This window comes from Grampus griseus (assembly GCF_964374135.1).
Source record: "Grampus griseus genome assembly, chromosome: 2".
Taxonomy (NCBI): domain Eukaryota; kingdom Metazoa; phylum Chordata; class Mammalia; order Artiodactyla; family Delphinidae; genus Grampus; species Grampus griseus.
The window spans coordinates 132,138,301-132,160,534 of record NC_139018.1 but is presented as its reverse complement, the minus strand read 5'-3'; the positions used below and the strand labels follow the sequence as shown (position 1 = coordinate 132,160,534).

General features: G+C 39.7%; 1 protein-coding gene across 1 annotated transcript in view; it reads right to left on the bottom strand.

Annotated features, from left to right (window-relative positions):
- The window catches only part of LOC309819317 (growth factor receptor-bound protein 10-like), a gene marked incomplete at both ends in the record, with an annotated part of 44,126 nt that extends 22,955 nt beyond the window's left edge, over nucleotides 1-21,171 (bottom strand). Inside the window, 2 exon segments of the mRNA XM_082649422.1 lie at nucleotides 20,428-20,878; nucleotides 21,103-21,171. Coding sequence (XP_082505548.1) covers nucleotides 20,428-20,878; nucleotides 21,103-21,171 — 520 coding nt within the window.
- Nucleotides 21,172-22,234: the final 1,063 nt, after the last annotated feature.

The following is a 22,234-nucleotide window of genomic DNA, read 5'->3' as shown; positions in this document are numbered from 1 at the left end:
GCATGCACTAAAAAAAAGTGGAGTGGGTATATTAATATCCCACAAAGTAAATTGCAAAGAATATTAGTAGCAATAAATAAGGTAACTTTGTAATGATAAAAATGTCAATCAAGAGGACAAAAAATATGAAATGTTTATGTGTCTAACTAAGCTTTAAAATTCGGAGAATTCCCTGGCGTTCCAGTGGTTAGGACTCTGCCCTTTCGCTGCCGAGGACCCGGGTTCAGGGAACTAAGATCCTGCAAGCCATGCGGTGCAACCAAAAAATAAATCCATAAATAAAATAAAATTCACGAGGTAAAATCTACTGAAATTGCAGAGAAAGAGACAAATTAAAAAATATAGTCAGAGATTTTTATACGCCTTCCTCAATAATTGATAGAATAAGCAGGCACAAAATCAACAAGGATGTAAAAAGGTTGAACAAAATCATCGACAAACTTGACTTATTTTACACATGTAGAAAAATCCACTTCAAAACATCAGAATACACATTCTTTTCAACCACACATGGAACATTTATGAAGATATAATTTGGGCCAGAAAACAAGTTTCAATGAATTAAAAAAGATTCAAATCATGCAAAGCATGTTCTATGATAAATTTATAATTAAATTAGAATTCAAACACAGAAAGATCTCTTGAAAACCCCTAAAATATGGAAACTAAGTAACACACATTTAAGTAATCCATGTGTCAAAGAAGCAATTAAAAGGATAATTAGGAAACATTTTAAATGGAAAAAGAAAATGAAAACACAGCATAGTAGAATTTGTTGAATACCATAAAATAACACTAGAGTGATATTTATAGTACTAAACAATTCTGTTAAACAGAACAACTTTCTTAAGTCAGTGACCTATGTTTCTTCTTTAAGAATCTAGGAAAAAAGGGGGACCACATTAAACTCAAAGTAAGTAGGAAAAAATAATAAAGATAAAAATAGAACTCAGTGAAATAGAAAATAGAGAAAATAAATGAAACTGAAATTATTTGAGAAGATCAAGAGCATATAATATTGATAAACTAGTCAGACTTGATGTGAAAAAAAGAGAGAAGAGACAAATGGGTCAGATTTTATCACAACTGATTCTACAGATGTTAGTGCATATCAAGGAAAATTTATAAATAACTATGCCAATAAATCCAACAATATAGGCTAACTAGACAAATTTCTTGAAAGGCACAAACTAATAAACCTCATGCAAGAAGACATATATCATTTGACTATTTGAAAAATTGAAATTTTAGTTAAAAACCTTTCTTCAAAGGAAACTCCAAGCCCAAGTGGCTTCACTGGTACATTCTAGCAAGTATTTAAGGAAGAAATAATGCACAAATAAACACAAACTGTCTGTAGTAGGCAGAATTTCAAGGTGGCCCTATAAATTTCCAGCCCCTCGTGTACACACACCTTCTCTCAGTCATTCAACCAAAAAATAATCCAGGTATTACTGTGACAGAATGCAATTAACATCCCAGATTAGTTGACTTGAAGGTGGGGAGATTATCTGGGCAGGTCTTTAGAAGTAGAGCTTTTTCTCAGGCAAGTCACAGAGGAGGAAATGAGAAAGACTTGAAACAGAAATTGGATCTGTTGCACTGTTGCTGGCTTGAAGACAGAGGGGGGCGTGTGGCAAGGAATATGAGGAGACCCTAGGAGATGAGAATGGCCTGACAGCTAGCAAGGAAGCAGAGACATCAGTCCTACAACTGCAAGGAAATGAATCCTATGAACAAGAATGAGCATGGAAGTGGAGGTTTCCCCCCAAGCCTCTGGGTAAGATCCCAGTCCAGCCAATATCTTGCTTCCAGCCTCATGATATGCTGAGCAGAGTATGCAGCCAGCCCACAATGGGATGCTGAGCTAATAAATTGTATTGTTTTAAGCCAGGAAACATGCACTTATTTTGTATGCAGCAAAAGAAAACTAATACTTCCCAACTCATTCTATGAAGTCAGCATTACCCTGATAGTAGAACCAGACAAAGGCATTACAAGAAAGGAAGGTAATCGATTAATATCCTTCATGCTCAGTGATGCAAAAATTCTAAACAAGGTTTAGCAAATTGAATCTAACAATATATAAAAAGGATAATCTACCATGACCAAGAGGGTTTATCCAGGTATGCACTGGTTCGTTAACATAGCCATGTTAACCAATTTAAAAAGAAAAAACAGAATAATCTCAACAAATGCAGAAAAAGCATCTGACAAAATTCAAAATCCATTCTTGGCTTAAGAAAACTTCAGCAAACCAGGAACAAAAGTGAACATCTTCAACCTGATACTCTATAGTTAACATCACACTTAATGGTGAAATACTAAATGCTGTTCCCCTAAGACTGGGAAAAAGCAAAGGTGACTGCTCTCACCACTTATATTCAACAGTGAACAGGGGGCTGTTTCCAGTGCAGCAAAACCAGAAGAGAAATAAAATCTAGCCAATTTAAAAGGAAAACAGAAAAACAAACAGTTTTTATTCCTGGATGGTATGATCATCTATGTGGAAAATTTAATTGACTCTATATGTGTGTGTGTGTGTATATATATATATATATATATAATGTGTGTATATATATATGTATATATATACTGACAACAATCAAAAATTGAAATTTATAAAACAATAGCATCTACAATTATTTAAAAATGAACTATTTAGGGCTTCCCTGGTGGCGCAGTGGTTGAGAGTCCGCCTGCCGATGCAGGGGACACGGGTTCGTGCCCCGGTCCGGGAAGATCCCACATGCCGCGGAGCGGCTAGGCCCGTAAGCCATGGCCTCTGAGCCTGTGTGTCCGGAGCCTGTGCTCTGCAACGGCAGAGGCCACAACAGTGAGAGGCCTGCTTACCGCAAAAAAAAAAAAAAAAAAAAGATGAATTATTTAGTTATAAATCTAACCAAAGATGTATAATATCTGTATCATGAAAACCACAAAACCTTGTTGAGAGAAATTAAAGGAGACCTAAAAAAAATGGAGATATATTTTCTTATTTATGTGTTGGAAGACTCAATACTTTTAAGCTATTGCTCTCCCCCAATTGATCTATAGATTAACACAATTCCAATCAAAATTTCCACAAACTTCTTTGTGAAAAAGGACAAGCTGCTTCTAAAAGTCATATGCAAATGCAAAGAACCTAGACATCTAAAACAGCTTTGGAAAAGAAAAACTAATTTGCAGCACTAACACCACCAGACTTTAAAACTCATTATAAGCTCCAGAAATCAAGACTGCCATATTAGTGTCAAGATAAACAAATAGATTAAGATAAACAAATTGATCAATAGATCAATGGAACAGAATAGAGTCCAGAAATAGATATATGGACACATATATGCACCACTGATTTTTTCCTATTTTAATTTATTTTATTTAATTTTTAATTTTTATTGGAGTATAGTTGATCAGCATTAGTTTTTGACAAAGCTGCAAAAGCAATTCAGTGGAGAAAGGAAAGTCTGAAAAAATTGGATATACGTATGTGAAATTAAAAACAAAAAAATAACTTTGGTCCATAACACATACTAAAAAACTGAGACAAAATTAATCATGGATCTAAATGTAAAACCTAAAACTATGAAACTTTGAGAAGAAAACATAGGAGAAAGTCTTTGTGACCTAGGATTAGGCAAATACTTTTTTTTTAGATACAACATCAAAGTATGATTATAAGTAAATGATTTTTTAATTGACTTCATCAAAGTTTTGAAACGTCTGCTCTGTTGGGTGAATAAAAATACAAGCCAAGACTGGGAGGATATTTGTAAAGCCTAGATCTGATAAAGCACTTGAATCCAGAGTACACGTACATAAAGAATTCTCAAAACCCAGCAATAACAAACAACACAATTTTGTAAGCGGGCAAAAAATTTCTCAAACACTTTATCATGGTAGATATATGAATGGCCAATTAGTACATGCAAACATGCTAAACATCACAAATCATTAATTCTATGCAAATTAAAGCTACTGCATACCTACTGGAATGGCTAAAATTTAAAACCATACCAAGTGCTGGCAAGTAGTTGGAGAAATTGGAGTGCTCATATACTGCCATTGGGAATGTAAAATGGCACATCCACTTTGGAAAATAATTGGCAATTACTTTAAAAATTAAACATACTGGTACCATACGAGCCATTCATTCTACTCCTAGTTATTTGCTCAAGAGAAAAGAAAGCCTATGTTCTTTCAGATATTTGTACACAAATATTCATAGCAACTTTATTTGTAATTGCTGTAAGATGGAAAGAACTCAAATGTCCATCACCAAATAATTAGATAAACAAAGTATAGTGTATCCATACCATGGAAACAACTCAGCAATAATAAATTAGCCATTGGTATACACTTCAACCTGGATGAATCTTGCAGTAATAATACTGAGTGAAAGAAGCCAGATAAAAATTCTGTATGACTCCATTTACATAAACTCTAAGAAATGTAAATTAATCTATAGTTATAGAAAGCAAGGAAGGGATTGCAAAGGGGCACATGGAAACTTTTGCGGGTGATTGATATGTTCACTGCCTTGATTGTGGTGATGGTTTTATGGATGTATAAATAAATTAAAACTTATTAAATTGTACACCTTAATAGGTATACTTAGTATGTATTACAGGTCAGCCATACCTCAATTTTTTCAAGTAAGAGTTACAACAAATCCTAGTGTAGTATCCATTTCTAATAATGACACATTTAATACAGTTGAACAAAATTGATTTTAAAGTTTACAATGTCCTGAGAAAGAGTGCTTTGACAATTCCTTCTAAGTTAGTCTCGAACTGAAATGGAATTCAACCAGTTAGAAGACTCACTAAACATTTTCTTTTTTAAGATTTAGTTAAATGGTTCTATCTGTACAAGTCTTCCTACTCTCCAATTAAAAAAGCAGCAAACACAACAAAAGCCCATCTATAGATACCACTGAGATTTGTGTTCCATAGTTAAGTTGTAATCCCTGGCAACAAATCCTTGTCATTTGCAAATCCTTGTTCCTCTCCCTCCCCTGGGCTTCAGCCTGTGAGAAGTGGAAGTAGGAGACAGCAGGCTAATGCCAAACTTTATTTATTCAAGTGTATTCCTTTAATATGGGGCATTCACTCTCCTTTAGCATTTGTCCTAAGTGGAAGTAGGCATAGCCTATTTTAACCCACCCATAAAATAAGCAAATAAAAATATATGTTTACTTCTCTTTGTTCCTTATCCCCTCTCAAACTCACCTAAAAATAAAAGAGCTCTGTTTTATATGAAAAGACCCATGCATGCAGAGATTTATTTCCTTAAAATCTGGCATCTCTATAAAGAAAACTGCCTATGTAGAGCCATATAAGAAAAAAAGAAAGAGGTTATTTTTAGTCCATCGTACGTGTATTTTAGAAAATACCTTTGCCATATGAATTCATGGAGGAGGGTCTGTCTGAGATGTGATCCTTTTATTCTTGAAAAGAGGGCAACAGAAACTTCTATAAAACCTATCAAAAACCACAGGATGAGTCCAGAAGGACTGGGGGAGGCTGAGTCTCTGAGACACAGCTGAGTCTCTGAGACACTGCTGGGTCTCCTTAATTTTGAAACTTACCTAGGTCTTTTATGTCATCGTGATGGGGCTGTGCCTTTGCGTAAGAAATGCCCTCACACTCTACAGGGCTTGCCATAGGAGGGGCGAGGCATGACTTAGCAGAGCTTCTTTGCAGATTACTGGAAGCCTGTGTTCCTCCTGCTCTGGGTTGTGCAAGGATAAACCCAGCACCACTTAATAGGGCTGGTGATTTTTCTTGTCCTTTACCGTTTGGAGAAGGATATTGACAGTAGAGCATGCCAGGTTGTTGACTCGTGTACAGTGGAAACTGCCAGAGTGCAGAGCAGAGAACCATATCCACCTCCTAAACTTTGTGCTCTTCATACTAGTGATGAAGTCCTCAAACAAGATCCAAAAGTATTCTTAAAAGTTCTGAGAAATTACAGTACGTTAAAGGTTAACAACACCAGTGATGTCATTTGGATATCATGCACCCTACACTGTACACCTCCTGATAAGATGTGACAATAAAGGTACTTCACCTAGGTGATACTTGTGCCAAAAACAAACAAACAACACCAAAAACAAAAAACAAACAAAAACAGCTAGACCCCAGTCTAATCAAAAGAAAAAAAAAAAAAGACCAACCTAGATTGGAGGACATTCTAAGTACACCTGGCCAGTACTCCTCAAGGCTGTCAAGGTCAAAACCGGGAAACTGTCACAGATCAGAGGAGACTGGGAGAAGTGACGGCTAAATGTAGTGTGGTACCCTGGACTAGATCCTGGAACAGAAACACCCCATTAATGGAAAAATTGATGAAATTTAAACTCTGGAGTTTAGCTGATAGTAAATACCAATGTCAGTTCTTTAACTGTGACAAATGTATCATGGTGTTTTATGACATTACCAATGAGGGAACCAGGATGAAGGGTGTTCAGGAACTCTGTACTATCTTTGAAACTTTTCTGTTAATCTAAAATTACCCTAAAACAGAAAGGTTATTAGAGAAGCTCAAAAATTATTCTGAAAAAGGATGTTTGTACCTTGTTGAAACAAGTATTTAAAAAGAAAATTTATACTGACAAGGATGATGGGTAAATAAATGAAATAGGTAAACTTATCTAAGCATATGATGTTCTTAAATCTTGGCCTTTTTGCTCTAAATTTCATTGTTGGCTTCCAAAAAAAAAAAAAAGTTGGAAAGTCAGGTGAAACTAACAAGTAATTTGAATTAAAAAATGAAAGTCTTTAGAAAAATGTAAGTTCCCAAATCTATGGGACATAAAGAGCTACACAGGGAAAAGGTAACACTGGATTTTTTTGTGTGCCCCCCACTTGTGCAAACACATATCCAATGTAACACACAGCATATAATTACTGTTTATGCAACTGTCCCATCCCTTACACCTTGATTTCCTTGTGAGGCAGTAGTCTATAAATTGAAAAATAGTCTTTAGAATCATCAGATATAGTATAAATAAATCTCAGCTTTCCAACTTACTAGCAGGGGCTCTAAACATTTCTCTAAGCTGTGCTTTAATCAAATTAGGTACTGCTAACTAATCTTCCAAAGTTCCTGGGAGCATTTCACAGGTACTCAATAAATGTTACTATCTTTTTTCATTAAGGTGCAGAGAAAAAGGTGTGTTTCCATGGAAAATTATGCATTGCCTAGAGCAAATCCTTCCAGAAGATCTGATTTTAACCTCTCATTGCCCTTGAACTACTTTATAACTTGATTATTTTTAGATAATTCATAGCAATGCAAAATAATCCTTCTGTATAGTTATGCAAATTAATTCTGTCTTGCGGAGGGACCACTCTCCTCTCTACCTTTGGAAAAGGTGGTTTTGCGTCCATTGGCAAATTCATTTCAAGATTCTTTTACTCCATTGTTGGAGGAGGTCATTGAGTGGATGTGACCTCAAGTTGACCCTCGAGCTGGACCTGGGCAAAGAGAGGCTCCTCGTACCTTCCCTGTTTTTGGAATGTACGCTCTGTCCACCTTTCCCACAGTGGGAAACATTTTCAAGGATGTAGCCTTGAGAGAATAAGGTGTTCCTGAGACCATCTGAGTCCCATTAAGGTCTCTATATAAACTTAAAATTCTGGCAGGCAGGTAAGGAGATACTATACTGGTTCTATAGCCTCCCAAGACAAGCCTCTGGTGTAACTTCTCTTGCTTATTAAAACTGCTAGCGATCTGGTGTAGTCTGCCTCATTCTTCCATCGCTCCCTGCCCTCCGTGTATGGGGTCCAGTTTGCAAACCAACACCCATATAAATTATTTTGTTTTGTTTTCCTCTTTGAACATTTAGCTGTAGCATTTTAGCAGGTTCCTCTCATTAATAAGGGTTTAAATAAAATCTCTGAACACATGTTCACCTGACATCTGTATAGGAGTCACAGTTTTACCATTTGGGGAAAATTATCCTTTAATAAGGATGTGCATATTATTTTACTCATCTTTGCATTCCCAATGCCTATCCTGATTTAAGATATGTAGTAAATGTTCATCAAATAGAATTGACACTGCATTTCAAAAATGCAAGGAAGAAATCTTGCAAACTGAGATGAAATTCAACAAAGACATTGGGCTGCCTACTGAAGGTCTTCATAGAGCTGTAAAGAAGGATGAAAGTTCCAATGTAAGGTCAGCAGTATTTTCCTGTGGGAGGCAGCTGTGGCCTTATCCATTAAGAGCCAGAACCCAGCCAGTCGTTGCTTAGGAGGAAATGTAGCTGCTTTGCGGCTACAGAGCCAGAAGCAATTATTGCCATTTAAAGGATGCTGAGAAGGCTGTAGCGGAGGTAGTTTACCGTTAGCAACAGTAATCCTTAATGCATACCTGCTAACTATCCAAACAGTCAAGGAGCTCATGCTGTCCCCAAAGGCCTATGTGAAGCATTACCCAAAGGTAATGCTTAAGACCAAAGATTTTAGGTTCAGACTGGACTAGGTTCAAACTCCTGCATGTATTGCCTGCATGATCATGGGACCGGGAGAGCAATTTGCATGGCAACCTGGGTCAAGCACACAGTATCACTCAATAAAAGTAACTCTTACATTACAATTACTGGAGAACTGAGATAAAGTTGTAATCAAAAATCCCAAGGCAATTCAAAAGAGAAGACGGGATGGAGTATAGTTATTTCATTTGTGATAACATTCTAAAATTGCCTTCATTAATCACCATCATAGTTTAATGATCATTCAGCCCCCTGCCCTCATTTACTACTGGAAAACTGAAGCTGCTGGGAGTTGCTGAGGGGCTTTTCCAAAGTGGCATGTTAAAAGCATATCAGACTTTCTTTTAGAACTTAGACTCCCACCCTCCAGACTCAGAACTCTTTCTGAAATCCTGCACCAACTCCATGTCCCAGCTGGATGGCATCAGGGCAGCTTTCTGCTTCAAACAGCCCATCAGAGCACTTTAAAGAAAAATATAAAAAATCATGATGCAACTTTGAGTTTAGGAGGACCTGGGTGTCATCAGCAGTGCACCTGAGACCAGCATTCTGAACCTGAGGTTCCTAAAATTTTGCACAAGGTCTCTGACTTTAATGGCTTCAGCTAATTGACTTCTTGGATCCTTGTCAATTAGGTCAATTGTTTTTTTATAAAATTTATTAACTAAGCAATGATACTGGATCATCATGTTCAATAAAATGGGGGGGGGTATGCTTACCCGTTCATTACAGGATTAAGACTGTAATTTTTCACAAAATTATAGAAATTAAAAATCTGACATTTATATACTTGTTAGCTCACAGAAGACCTTCCTTGGATAGAGGAGCAAAAGAACGAGTCACCTTTTCTTTTCTTCTTTTAGTCTTGCAATTAAGGGTGTGTGTGTGTGTGTTTGTGTGTGCACGCTTCTCTGTTCAGCATTACAGTAGGTATTTGGGGAATAAAAGAGAAAGGAACAACATCTAATCCCTATGAACTAAGAACCTAATAAAGAAACATATATGTCCACAGAAAGGCTTATTCAAACAAGTTCTTGGAAACTTTTCTCAGAAAAGCCTCAATGTGGAGACAGTCAGATATCCACTGATAGAATGGATAAACATGTGTGACGTATTTGTGCAATAGAATATATATTACTCAGCAACAAAAGGATTAACTACTGAAACACATGGCAGAGTGGATGAAATCTCATAAACTATGAGTGAAAAAAGACCTTTACACAAAAGAGTACAAATGTATCATCCCATTTATTTGATGTTGTAGACCGGGAGTCCCCAACCCCCGGGCCGCTGACTGGTACTGGTCCACAGCCTGTTAGGAACCAAGCCGCACAGCAGGAGGTGAGCTGCGGGCGAGTGAGCGAAGCTTCATCTGCCGTTCACCATCACTCCCTATCGCTCGCATTACCGCATTACCGCCATCCCCCCTCATCCCCGTCGGTGGAAAAATTGTCTTTCACGAAACCAGTCCCTGGTGCCAACAAGGTTGGGGACCGCTGTATCTAGACAATAGGCAAAACGAATTGGTGATGAACAAAACGGTAGAGCCAAGGCAGCCTGTCTGTGCGTGTTTGTGTGTGTGTGTGTAAGCATATGTGTTTGTGTATGCATGTGTGTGTGTGGAGAGGGAAGTACTGACTGGGGAGGGACATGAAGTAATTTTGGAGGTGAAGCAGAGATGTACTTATTAATCAAAACTCAGGAAATGGGCTTCCCTGGTGGCGCAGTGGTTGAGAGTCCGCCTGCCGATGCAGGGGACACGGGTTCGTGCCCCGGTCTGGGAGGATCCCACATGCCGTGGAGCGGCTGGGCCCGTGAGCCATGGCCACTGAGCCTGCGCATCCGGAGCCTGTGCTCCGCAGCGGGAGAGGCCACAACAGTGAGAGGCCCGCGTACCGCAAAAAAAAAAAAAACCTCAGGAAATGTACTCTTAATACTTATACACTTGAATGTATATAAGATTTATATCAAAAGAAAAAATTCTAGTCAAAGTAAAAAGAACTCTAGTTAAAAGTATACATGGCAGGGAATGTGTAAGGATGTCTGCAGTTTATTTTGAAATGTGTCCAAAATTAATGGTCTATGGGCAGAGAGATACAGTTGTTTAGATGTGTAACAAAATGTGCAGTGGAATCTAGGTGGTAGATACACAGGTTTTCATGGTAAGTCTTACAGGTATGTTGTATGTTTGAAATTTTTCATAATAAAATATTGGAAAAAAACAATGAATTTGAGGAAAAAAAGAATTACACAGAATGAGCTTTATCATCTTCATCATCATTATCATCATGATAATATCCAAATATTCAATTTATTGAGAATCTGCTTTGGCTTTGATATATTCAAAATATTTATTACCTTTACACTAGTCTGATGTAGATAGTAATTCCAACACACATAAGGGAAATTAATTTGCTCAAAGTCACTAGCTGATAAGTAGCTGAACTTGAGCTTATAGTTTACACCAGTATTTTCTATTTGTTATTTGTTTATTGTTGTTTTTGTTCTCTATTGCTTATGTATATTGCATAAATCTATTGTTTATGACCACAGTGGGTCAAAAAAACAACTAAGAGTACAAAGTTCCAGAGACTCAAATTTGAAATTTTGTCATTCAGATTATAGGAAACATTGGGTAAAGAGAAAAAGGAATGATCAACTTGAGTAATAATTCCATGGAAATATACGGATAAATCAGGACAAAGAGCTAATTTGAAATAAAAATGTGCATGACTGATATTAAGTTGCAAATGGCTTTAGAAGTGGTGAAGTCCAATTGTGTAACAGGAGCCACTGGACTGGATTTGGGAAGGAAAGGAACACTGTTAGCCAAAGACAGCTTGACTGTACTGGAGTTACTCATTTGAGTACAGTAATAGAGAACCTGCCACTTCTATAGAAACCTTTTGATGATATATTTCCACCTTTGTTTGGCTTACAAATGAAAGATGCGTGAGTGCTTTGGATCGTGAGTCATATCTTTGATTATCTGCCAGTTACCTTGAAAGGCAAAGTCGCTCAGTGATTTCACACTTGGTGGTCAAATTACTTTAGGTTACATTAATCAAGAATGCAATGAGATCTTGTCCAAGTGTCTTGAGAAAAAATCAGCATGTTCTTGGTATATTTCAAAGAGGATAAGAAGCAGGGTCCTGACCTAGAAGTTTTGCTAGGTGTCACTGGGACCTGGAAATGTGCCCGATTGACATTGAAAAGATTGGCCAGTATTCAGAGTGGCAAGCCTTGAGTGAAGTCTGAAAAAAAAAAAAAGAACCCTAGTTAAAAGTAAAGATACTATTTAGCAACTGAGGCAAAGATTGATAAGATTTGAGCCCTAGACTCATAAAGGCTTACATTTAAAGAGAGACTATTTCCCATAATGAGACTGTATAGGCTAAGATGTTGCTTCCTTGCTTTTGGCTGAAATTGGATCAACTCAGTGAATCAACACTGATGTCATGGCTATCTGTTCTCTGACTGGGTGCTGATGGACTCTCAGGTTTAAGAAGCTCAACAAACCCTACACAGATTGTTCATCAGACATTTACAAGAGGGCTGGACCCGCTTATCAGAGCAATCAGTAAGATATTCATTGTAACCAAATTGAAAATAATAATAGTAACACAATAAACTTTGGGGTGAAAGTACTAAGAACTTTGATCTGGTCCAATTTCTTCAAGCATTTGACTGATCAAAAAAATGACACTATAATTTGGTGAAGAGTTATCAACTCAGATAGTCTGACTTCTAGTGTCAGATTTTTAAAATTTTAGTCCAGTTTCTGGAATTATTCTCAGAGCTTTCTTGGAGGCTGTTCTCAGGTTATAATCCTCAATTTGTCTTGAATAAAATTTTCCATAAAAAATGTTTAGTCAAGTTTCTTCTCTTGTATAGAATAAATATCATACAGGTCACTGAGAGGTTATATGTTTGAGATCAAATCAAGTTTCTATAGGACTGTACTTCAGCTTCTGGCCACGATGGAATAAAGGAAACTAGATTTGCTCTCCTATACCTGGAAAAAAAAGAACAACCAAAATATATGAAACAACGTTTTTCAGGCATTGGACAATGAACAGCACAGTACCATGATCCCTGAGGAAAAGGATATAAATGAGGTAAGCCCTATTATTGTCCCCGCTTACTGTCTGGAGAGTTTCCAGGTCACAGCCCAGGGACAGGAGATCAAGCAGAGCCCTGGAGCTTCTCTGATTTAAGGAGAGATTAGGAAGGCCAAGGTGGCCATCATTTACGGTGGGAATTTACAGAGGAAAGATCTATAGGAAAGAGAGAAAGAGAAAGACAGGAGAGACACAGGGATCTACAAAGGATTCCCTTCGAGCATTTGGCCAAACACTGATTAGCTCATGTGCATAAGGAAACTGCCAAGAACAGGAAAGAACCACCAGAAGGCGTAGGTGGAGCAACCCTTGCAGCTAATACAGGGCCGGGAATAGTCAAGTTTCCCTAAGACAGTAAGGAAAGTTGTCCTAACACATGGGCTAGAATCCTCAGAGAGGATAACTCTAGACTAGAGACTGTTCTGGATCCATCCAACAAAGCTTGAAAAAAAACCCTCAAGGGAATAAACGTATTTCTAAGTAACTCATCTTCATTTCAGAAAAAAGTCCCCAGATATTCAAAGGAATAATATTTTAAAAATTCAGCACTCAACAACATAAAATTCATACTGCATGACATTGAATCAAGATTTATTAGGCATGCAGAGAAGCCAGGGAAAAAAACCCACAATAGATAGGAAAATTAATCAACAGGAAAAAAACCAGAAATGAAACAGAAGATAAGGATTAGAAGTAGGATAAAACAGTATTATTAATATACGCTCTACATTCAACAAAGTAGCAGAAAGCATGATAATAAGAAACCTAAAAGGCATACAAAAGATGAAAATACAAATTCTCAAGATGAAATATAAAATGTCTGTGATGAAAAATACATTGGATAGAATTTACAGCAGATAAGACAATTGCAGGGAAAAAAATTAATGAGCCTGACCATATAGAAATGGAAACTATCCAAAATGAAACATACAGAGAATAGAAGCCTAAAGAAGAAAGAAATGAACAGATCATTTGTGAGCTGTGGGAGAATATTAAGTGGCCTCATATGAATGGAACGGGTGTTCCAAAAAAAAAAGAAATAGGGTCATAAAAATGTTTTAAGAAATAATGACTGAAAATTTTTCATCCTATCCAAATTTGATGACAACTATAACTTTCAAGTTGAAGAATCTCAACAAACCCTAGACAGATTATTCATCGGACACTTACTGTATATTTGTTGTGCTAATTAGGCGTGATAGGCAGCCTCTGAATTTATAAACTTGGCTTCTTGGTGTTCATGCCCTTGTGTAATCTCCTCCCCCTGTATATGTGATGAACTTTTGTATCTAATGTAGAGAGTGTGGCAGAAGTGATGAGATGTCATTTCCAAGACTAGGTTATAAAACGATGATGGTTTCCATCTTGGTCTGTTTCTTTCTCTGTCTGATTACCAGTTGCCATGACAGGGGTACACACAGCTACCAGGGAGTAGCTCATATGGCGAGGGATTATGGTCTGCCCGCAACCGTGTGAGTGAGTTTTGAAGGAAATTCTCCAGCCCCATTTCAGCCTTGCGGGGACTGCATCCCTGGCAGACAGCCTGACTGCAGCCTCATGAGAGATCCTGAACCAGAAACACCTATCTAAGCCACATCAGGATTCCTGTCCTATAGAAACTCTGCAACAATAAATGTCTTGCTTTCAGCCACTGAGTTTTGGGGTAATTCATTACACATCGATAGATAACTAATACATTGGGTATATATACGAATTGGAAATAAAATCTTATATTCTATAGATTATCCTCACACAAAGTAGATATTCCAGAAATATCTGTGAAACAAATGAATGTTTGAAAGATAAGACAGGTACCCAAAATAACTATTTGATAAAGATAGAGGCAATTGTTGTTTTTCTTTTTTTTAATATAAATTTATTTTATTTATTTTTGACTGTTGGGTCTTTGTTGCTGTGTGCGGGCTTTCTCTAGTTGTGGCGAGCAGGGGCTACTCGCGGTGTGCGGGCTTCTCATTGCAGTGCTTCTCTTGTTGCGGAACACGGGCTCTAGGTGTGTGGGCTTCAGTAGTCGTGGCGCACGGGCTTAGTTGCTCCGCGGCATGTGGGATCTTCGCGGACCAGGTCTCAAACCTGTGTCCTGCATGACACAGGTCACAGGTCATAGTAGTTCAAACTAACCTGCATGAGCAGGCGGATTCTTAACCACTGCGCCACCAGTGAAGCCCCGAGGCAATTGTTCCTGATTGAAGCATTACAAGATTGATAAGGATATTGCTATGCGAGTTCTCGGGAGAGAGGGATTGCTTTGGGTTGAGAAATGAGGGGATTCTTTACAGAGGAGATAATATTTTATGTGAGCTTTGAGGGGGATAGAATTTGGCCACAAGGAGTCTAAGACTCAGAGGGAAAGAATCAGTCAGGTAATAGGAGAGATGGGGAATCAAGGGGTCTGTATAGGAAACCATGAGCAGAATGTTGTGTGAGCAAATGAGAAAAAGACATTGATGGAACAATGCTTTATTGATGGAAAGATGCTTTATTGTACACAGATAATTGTAACTTCCATCTTGGGCTCATGTTATAAAGATACTGCATGTTAACAAAAAACATTAATTCTTGCAAAGAACTCTTTTTTTTTTTTTTTTTTTTTTTTTTTTTGCGGTACGCGGGCCTCTCACTGTTGTGGCCTCTCCCTCTGCGGAGCACAGGCTCCGGACGCGCAGGTTCAGCGGCCATGGCTCACGGGCCCAGCCGCTCCGCGGCATGTGGGATCCTCCTGGACAGGGGCATGAACCGGCGTCCCCTGCATCGGCAGGCGGACTCTCAACCACTGCCCCACCAGGGAAGCCCCAAACTCTCTTCCTTTTAAATGATCTAAAATATATTTTGTGTTGAACCAGATAGGGTTTTATCCTTCCCGTTCTTCATTTAAAAATCAACATAATAGTAGTTCAAACTAAGCAAAGCTATTTTTCAAAAGAAGTCCTTTATAGAATGTATAATTTTTTAGTATAGTTAGGTATTTCCCAATAATAAAGAGTTAACACCTGTATACTGGAAACTAAGAAATTAGTTTTGAGATCAAATTTCTTACTGTTTTATTCTCTATTTTGGGCCCAGATTTTTTCAGGAAGTGGCAACAATAGTCATTCTATAGATGTACCTAAAACATCAGTAAAGCAGGTAATTGTATACCAAGCCAGCTTGAAAATAGTGTTATTATGCACGTAATAAAGCCCCATGTGTTTCCTAAGTACTCTTCAATCCATTCATTAGTGATTCTGTATTTTCTTTGTAGGTCATCATAAAAGCCAGTAATTGGAGGCTGAATTAAAACTTAATTCAAATTATATGTCCCAGGAGGTCACAAAGACAGACTGGAGGCTTCAAGTCCAAAATTTGTTAATGTCTTCAACCAAAAGTGTTGTTATTATTTCTATGTATCTATATTTAAATTTTCTGATTACTTGAGTGAACAATTATGGAAATATTGCTGAGCAGGTCTGGCTTCATTCCCTGAATTGATCTTCTCTTGCCTGTTGAGTATGGGTTCATCCCAGTACTGTGAGCTAGGCTTCACCCATCAGGATCTCCTTTCTCAGCCCTTGGGGCTGCGTGGAGTCACCGCTCCTGCTAATTCTCTTATATATTTTCTACCTGGTCTCCTGCACCTGACGCTGTACTTTACTCCCTGGGCCCTGCAGGTGCTGCTGTCAGAGACTTTTCCCTCTGAAAATCTGTCCTACTTATTTGTTTACATATCTTTTCCCACAGCAAAATGTGAATCCCTGGAGGGCAGAAGCTATCATATTTTATTTATCTTATATCCACAGTGTTTATCTTAGAGCTGGGATACATTGTTGATCAGGGGACACAAATGGCTACCTGGCATCTGGCCACCTGCATGCTTTGGCCAGCAGAGAAGTTAACAAGAATAGAATTTGAATGCCTTTAGGTGGGCATGTGCTCTGCCGGTTTTGACAGTCTCTATTTTCTTGAATGTGGCCACAGTCACACATTGATCTCACCAGCCTGGCCCCTGTAAGCAATCCTAGTGTGTGGCCCTGGGTGTCGCTGCTCAGTGGATGTTATGCAGACAAATGTGTCGATGGATGTACATCTTATTGCATGGAAAAATCAATTATTATCTTAATACCCTGGCCTTGAAAATTCCTTTCGTTTCATCTCAGACTTAGGACAGTAAGTTAGAAAAATATAACTCTATTTATTATACAACATATGAAAAAGCATTTCTGAACATTTGACAGAGATAGGTCACCCTGAGCATTCTCACAGTCAAATTAGAGAGGAAAACAAATTCACTTGAGTTACTTATGGAACCCAGAGGATGCAAACAGACTGACTGCTGTGGGAAAGTCTAGATTAGCATTGCTGAGATGATGGACAACTTCTAGCTTGATCACTGTAATTTTAAAAACAATAACCCTGACTAACATTTTCAGTGTAAATTCAACAACCCACTTCTCAGGGCTGATCCTAAGATGCTCTTCACTATCACCAGTAGAAACACAATAGAGCACATTCTAGAAAAGTGATTCCACAGGGAGCCACAGCAATGATGTACAGTGTGAAATGCATTCCTGATCTGGTTTACTTTGGAAGAAGGTCTAAGCACTTAGCTAGATGGATGGAATTCACATCACTAGATGTGTTGGTGATAAGCGAGAACCCTTGAGCCAGGTCAAGCTTCACCTGAAAGCGGTAAATTTGGGTCTGCTTAACCCATCAGATGAACAGGGGATTAAAGCTTTTAAGATTTACCCTCCATGTCTCTAATAATTTTAACTTTTTAAAAGCAACTATTAGCATATGTTCATCCTGGTCATAGAAATTCTCACTTGTAGAAAGCATAATATCCATAAAAGTGTAATTTTTAGCAACTTAGTACCTGTGCATATTTCTAGCTAATCAGCTTGTATTAAATATATGCTTAGGTATTTTAAATAATTTGCTACATAGGATTATTATTAATAAGACAATTAAATACTTGGTTTCCAAAGAAAGGTTTTATAATAAGTCTTCTTTCTGAGTAGTTAGAAAGTAACACTCGTTTTCTGTTGGGGCCACTCCTTTGTTCAAGAAACTGAAACCCTACTAGCCACCTGCAGGAAAACACACATCTAGTTAAGTGGCAGAGCTGGGGTCTGGTGTGAGTCACTAAATTTGGTCTCTCCACAACTGCCACTATAAAAAGGGAATATGCTTTCTATAATCTGCCATGACAATTAAAAGATGGGAAAAAAAATCCCTAACCAAGTAAATATAATGACAAAGCCTATTTGCACTGACAATAAAAGAAATGCCGTTTTCTCAATGCCACGTAACAAAGTACACATGCTTCTTCCTTACAGCGCACACTAAACATTTGCCTCGTGACTCATGAACTAAATTTTGCCTTAACCATGGCATTGGTTTCACCTCCTAATAGTTCCAGATTTATGTTTATATCTCAATTGATTTTCTACTTTAGCTTTTATTGGCCCAAAAATGATAAGAAGCACTAATGAAGATGAGATATGCTAGGTGCCAAGCCCTTAATACCTTCGTTAGCAGAACTCAGAAACCTTTTTCTTGGACATTCAAGGGAGTGGTACTCCCAAGATTAGCCTTGAGTCCTTCAATTCGAGCTGGACTGGTCTGACTGCCTGGCCAGCTCTGCTAGGATGACACAAGGAGGTCTGTCCTGATTTCCTAGGACCAGAAAGGAGCTGGAGTTCTTGCTCCTCTGCACTTACAGACACGTTTTCTCTCTCTTACAGAAGACTCCTTTAATCCCCTGAGCAGAGATTTCAGGCGACTACGAACATTGTAACTTGTCCTGTTTAAATTGCTCTGACTCATTTAAACAGGCACCACAGTTGCTAACATACCTCTACGGCAGTGCTTCTGAAGGCACAACAGGTACATTAGCTGTGACAGCAAAAAAGCACATCGGACCCCTAGAAGACACATCTGCCATTTCAAATTTTAAACATTGAAATTATTAGATTGCCACGCAACCAAGCATATGCTCAATTATCATATTGACAATAGGGTCGTTTCTTCAGAGGCCAAATATCTCGTTGCTCATGTGAATTAAGAAGGCGAGACAGCGAAGACCACCTATTATAAATGCAGGAGATTCTTTTTTTTAAATAAAGTAACAATTATGACGTCATTGACAGTGCCCATAAGACTTGGTTCAAACCCTTTTTAAATGTAACAACAGTGTGTTGAAAATTTATCAGCCACCTATATGAGTCTAGCTGCTGTTCTAAGTGCTGCTTGTGGTTATACAGTGAAGTTAAACTGGTTAAAGCAACAATATTGTTCCCTGGGTGGAACATATTACAAAGAAGCAGGTAACATGTCTGGGCAATTAAAACAAACAAACAAACAAGGAAGATGGACAGAAGAAGGTATTGTCATGAGAGGGAGGAGAGGAGGTATGAGCTTAGATTTCTGTGATCTTTCGATGTTTCACTTTCTGCAGCATTTAATGACTGAAAAATGCTGTTAGTCATTTGCAACCTGCGGTTAGGCTGCAGGACCCACAGAACAGGAACTCCGCTGCGGCAGGAGTTAGAAGCAAAAAGCTTTTTTGTGTGGGTTCATTTACTATTTTAATTCAGTTGTATCCTTAGTCGGCTTTAAAGGTCTGGTTGCTATTTCTCCTACCCAATGCTCCTCCTCTTTTTTTGCTGCTTTATTTTCCCCGTTACCGCTGCTCTCTCAGGTAGGGGATGTAGCAGCAGGGAGAGCACAGTGGAAAAAAGCCCAGATTTGCCATCTACCTCCGGTTTCTCTGATTCTACTAATTTATGTAAATTAATTATTTCTCAGAATCTGTGCAACAGCTTATTATTTTAATCCCAGGTTTTTTTGTTTTTGTTTTGTTTTTGTCTTTGTTTTTTGGGGGAGGGGAGAGTTGAAATTCAGAGACATTAAGTGAAGTAGCTGGTTTAACACAATTACCTACAGAACTGCCTAGCAGGTCTGTCCAACACTCAATTAGTGGGTTTCTTTAACTCTCTTGTATCTAATTTCAAAGCTGTTTCGTGGCGGGAGGGGTGGGCGGTGGGGGGTGGTGGTGGTGTCTTGTGAGTTCCTGACCTCCCAGAGGGCAGGGATCTTACCAGAACATCTCCTTTTAAAGCGCCCAACGCCTTGCAGGGCACAGACTCGGTGCCCAGTAGATGCAGGCTCATTAATAGATGAGAAAAAAAAGTGACCGGGCAGAGATAAGCAGTAAATAAAGTGCAAGATTATAGCGGGAAAAGAAGAAAAAGGAAGGAAGAAAAAAAAAAATCAAGGGAAAGGAACAAAAGCAAATGTTTACTGAATGCCTTAGTGCCAGTCATCGCACTTAGTCTCTCTTTAAGAGACTCTTTGAGTGTTCCGGCAGCTCGCTGGGCACGAATGTCACCTAATCTTTAGAAATGAGGAACTTAGGCTCAGAAACGGGGTTTCACCCACAATCGCGCGCACGTGGCACAGGTTTCACGGCTTGCCTGCCTCTGGTACCTCTTGCCAGGGTCAGGGTGGTAAAAACGGAGGCTGTTCCCTTCCCATTGATCCTTTAGGGAGCGAAGGGAACAAGGTGCGCGCCTCTGCGCAATAGCGAAGACAAGTGATTAATTAAGCAATTACAACTTTGCCAGCCGCACTTGTCCTCTTGAGTGCCAACCACACTTATCCACACTTTGTTCTTACTCTGAACTAAATCGTGAAGAAACTCAACTCTTTTAGTCACTGCCAGACTTTTTGGACACACCTTCCTTTTCCTGTGACTCAACCCAGACGAAGGAGTTGCGGGTAACCTCTTTCTCTTCACCCAGCCATTACCCGGAATCCAGCGGCGGCCCCTTCTCTCAGCAGCCGCCGGAGCTTCCCGCTGCGGCGTCAGCGCCGCGTCGGGTGGGACGGGGCCCCAAGGTGACGCGCGGCCGCCTTCTCCGTCTGGAGGCTGGGCAGGCTCTCGGGGTAGCTGGAGGCGTGGCCCGTAAGAGGCGGGGCCGAGGAAGTCTGGCTGCCTCAGGAGATGCGCCAGCCCTCGCCGCGTCTCGGCGGCTCCTGGCGCGTGCAAGCGGCTACGGCAGCGGCGGCGACGGGGCCCGCGCAGGTGAGCGGCGTGCGCCGGCCTCTCTGCATCCCCTGGGACGCGGCCTCGGACTGGTGAGGGCGGTGCGGGGTTCACCTGGCCGCGAGCGCGGGCGGAGCACCGGGTCGCCGGTGGCTCTCTCCTTTGAGGGGTGGAGGGGTGTCCGCTGCCAACAGAACCGGGGACTTGGGGAACCTGACCGACCGGGAAGGGAATTCAGTGGAGCTGCTAACTCCGGGGCTGCCGGTTCAGTCAGAAAGGTATGTCGAGGACCGGAGTGCTGGAGGGCGCACCGGGGGAGGGCAGCCTGCCCTAGGATTTCTTTGCATTTTAAAGGACCTTCATTAGGTCTCCTTGGGTCGCAGCGGAGTTTGTCACTGCCACCTCCGGGACTCTTTGTGCAGAGGTCAGTCCCTCACTTGGGTGGGATTGGATGCGCTCCCTTCGTGGAGGCCCGGAGAGTCCGCTTCGGTTCCTTGCGCGGACATTTGCTCACCCCCCCCACGAGAGTTGAAAGCCTTCTGATAATTGTGTAGGTTCCAGAGTGTCTTGTCACATTAAAAAGTATATATATATATCGTGATGGTGGTGGCGACCTTGAGAGGCAATTGCTTCCGCAATTAGTTCCCCAGTGCACTGTCCATTTGTTAAGCAAATGGTGCGTTGATGGCTTTTAAATATGGTTGGGTTTCCATGAAGTGGATTAGAATGTCTGAATGAACTTATGCGCGCTGTGTGAAGGTTTCACCTGTGTCTAGGTGCTTACCTAAGTCTGTTCTAGAAGTTCCATCGGCATCGGGAACTTAAAGTTACCAAACAGCCTCCCGGTGAACCTGGGGACTCTAGAAAACCTGTTTCATCGACACACCGAATCACAAACAGGTCTATGGATTGCGATTTCCATTAGCGTTCAGTTTTTGCTTGGGTCAGCAGCATTTCAATTTAACTGATATTTGTTGCACGCCTGTTAAGGGGGGGATCTCTATGAGGGCCAGGCTGGTGTGCTGTGTGGTAGCACAGGTGTGGATACAAAAGGGAATTTTAGGGCAGTCGTTTCTCACAGGGGGGTGTTTAGAAAGAGAGCAGTGGCACGTGGTGCTTTTGTCTTTACGGTACCTCTTTGATCTCTGGTAATAAGCATTTTAAATGCAGGGAAAATGAAAATCTTTGGAGAATTATTTATCATTAGCCTGGTCTCTCATCCAGAGTGACAAGGATTATCCAAAACCATCCTTAAACTAAGGTTGGTAAGAGTCAACTCTGTGCCAAGCACCATGCTGGTCACTTTACTTAAAAAACTTGCATAAAATATACAAAGTAGGTGTTACTTCCTCTGTACAGATGAGAAACTGAGGCAGGGAAGAATCCAGGAATTTGTTCACAGTAACTGGTGGACCTGGGAGTTGAGTGTGGATATTTCTGAGTGCAGAACCCATGCTTTTTCACTATTCCAAGTTACTGTGAGACAGATAGTGTAAATCTGCAGATTTAATGGAAATACTACTTCAAATTTATGTTCACAAAACAATCCACGTCCTGAGAGTTAAAGTA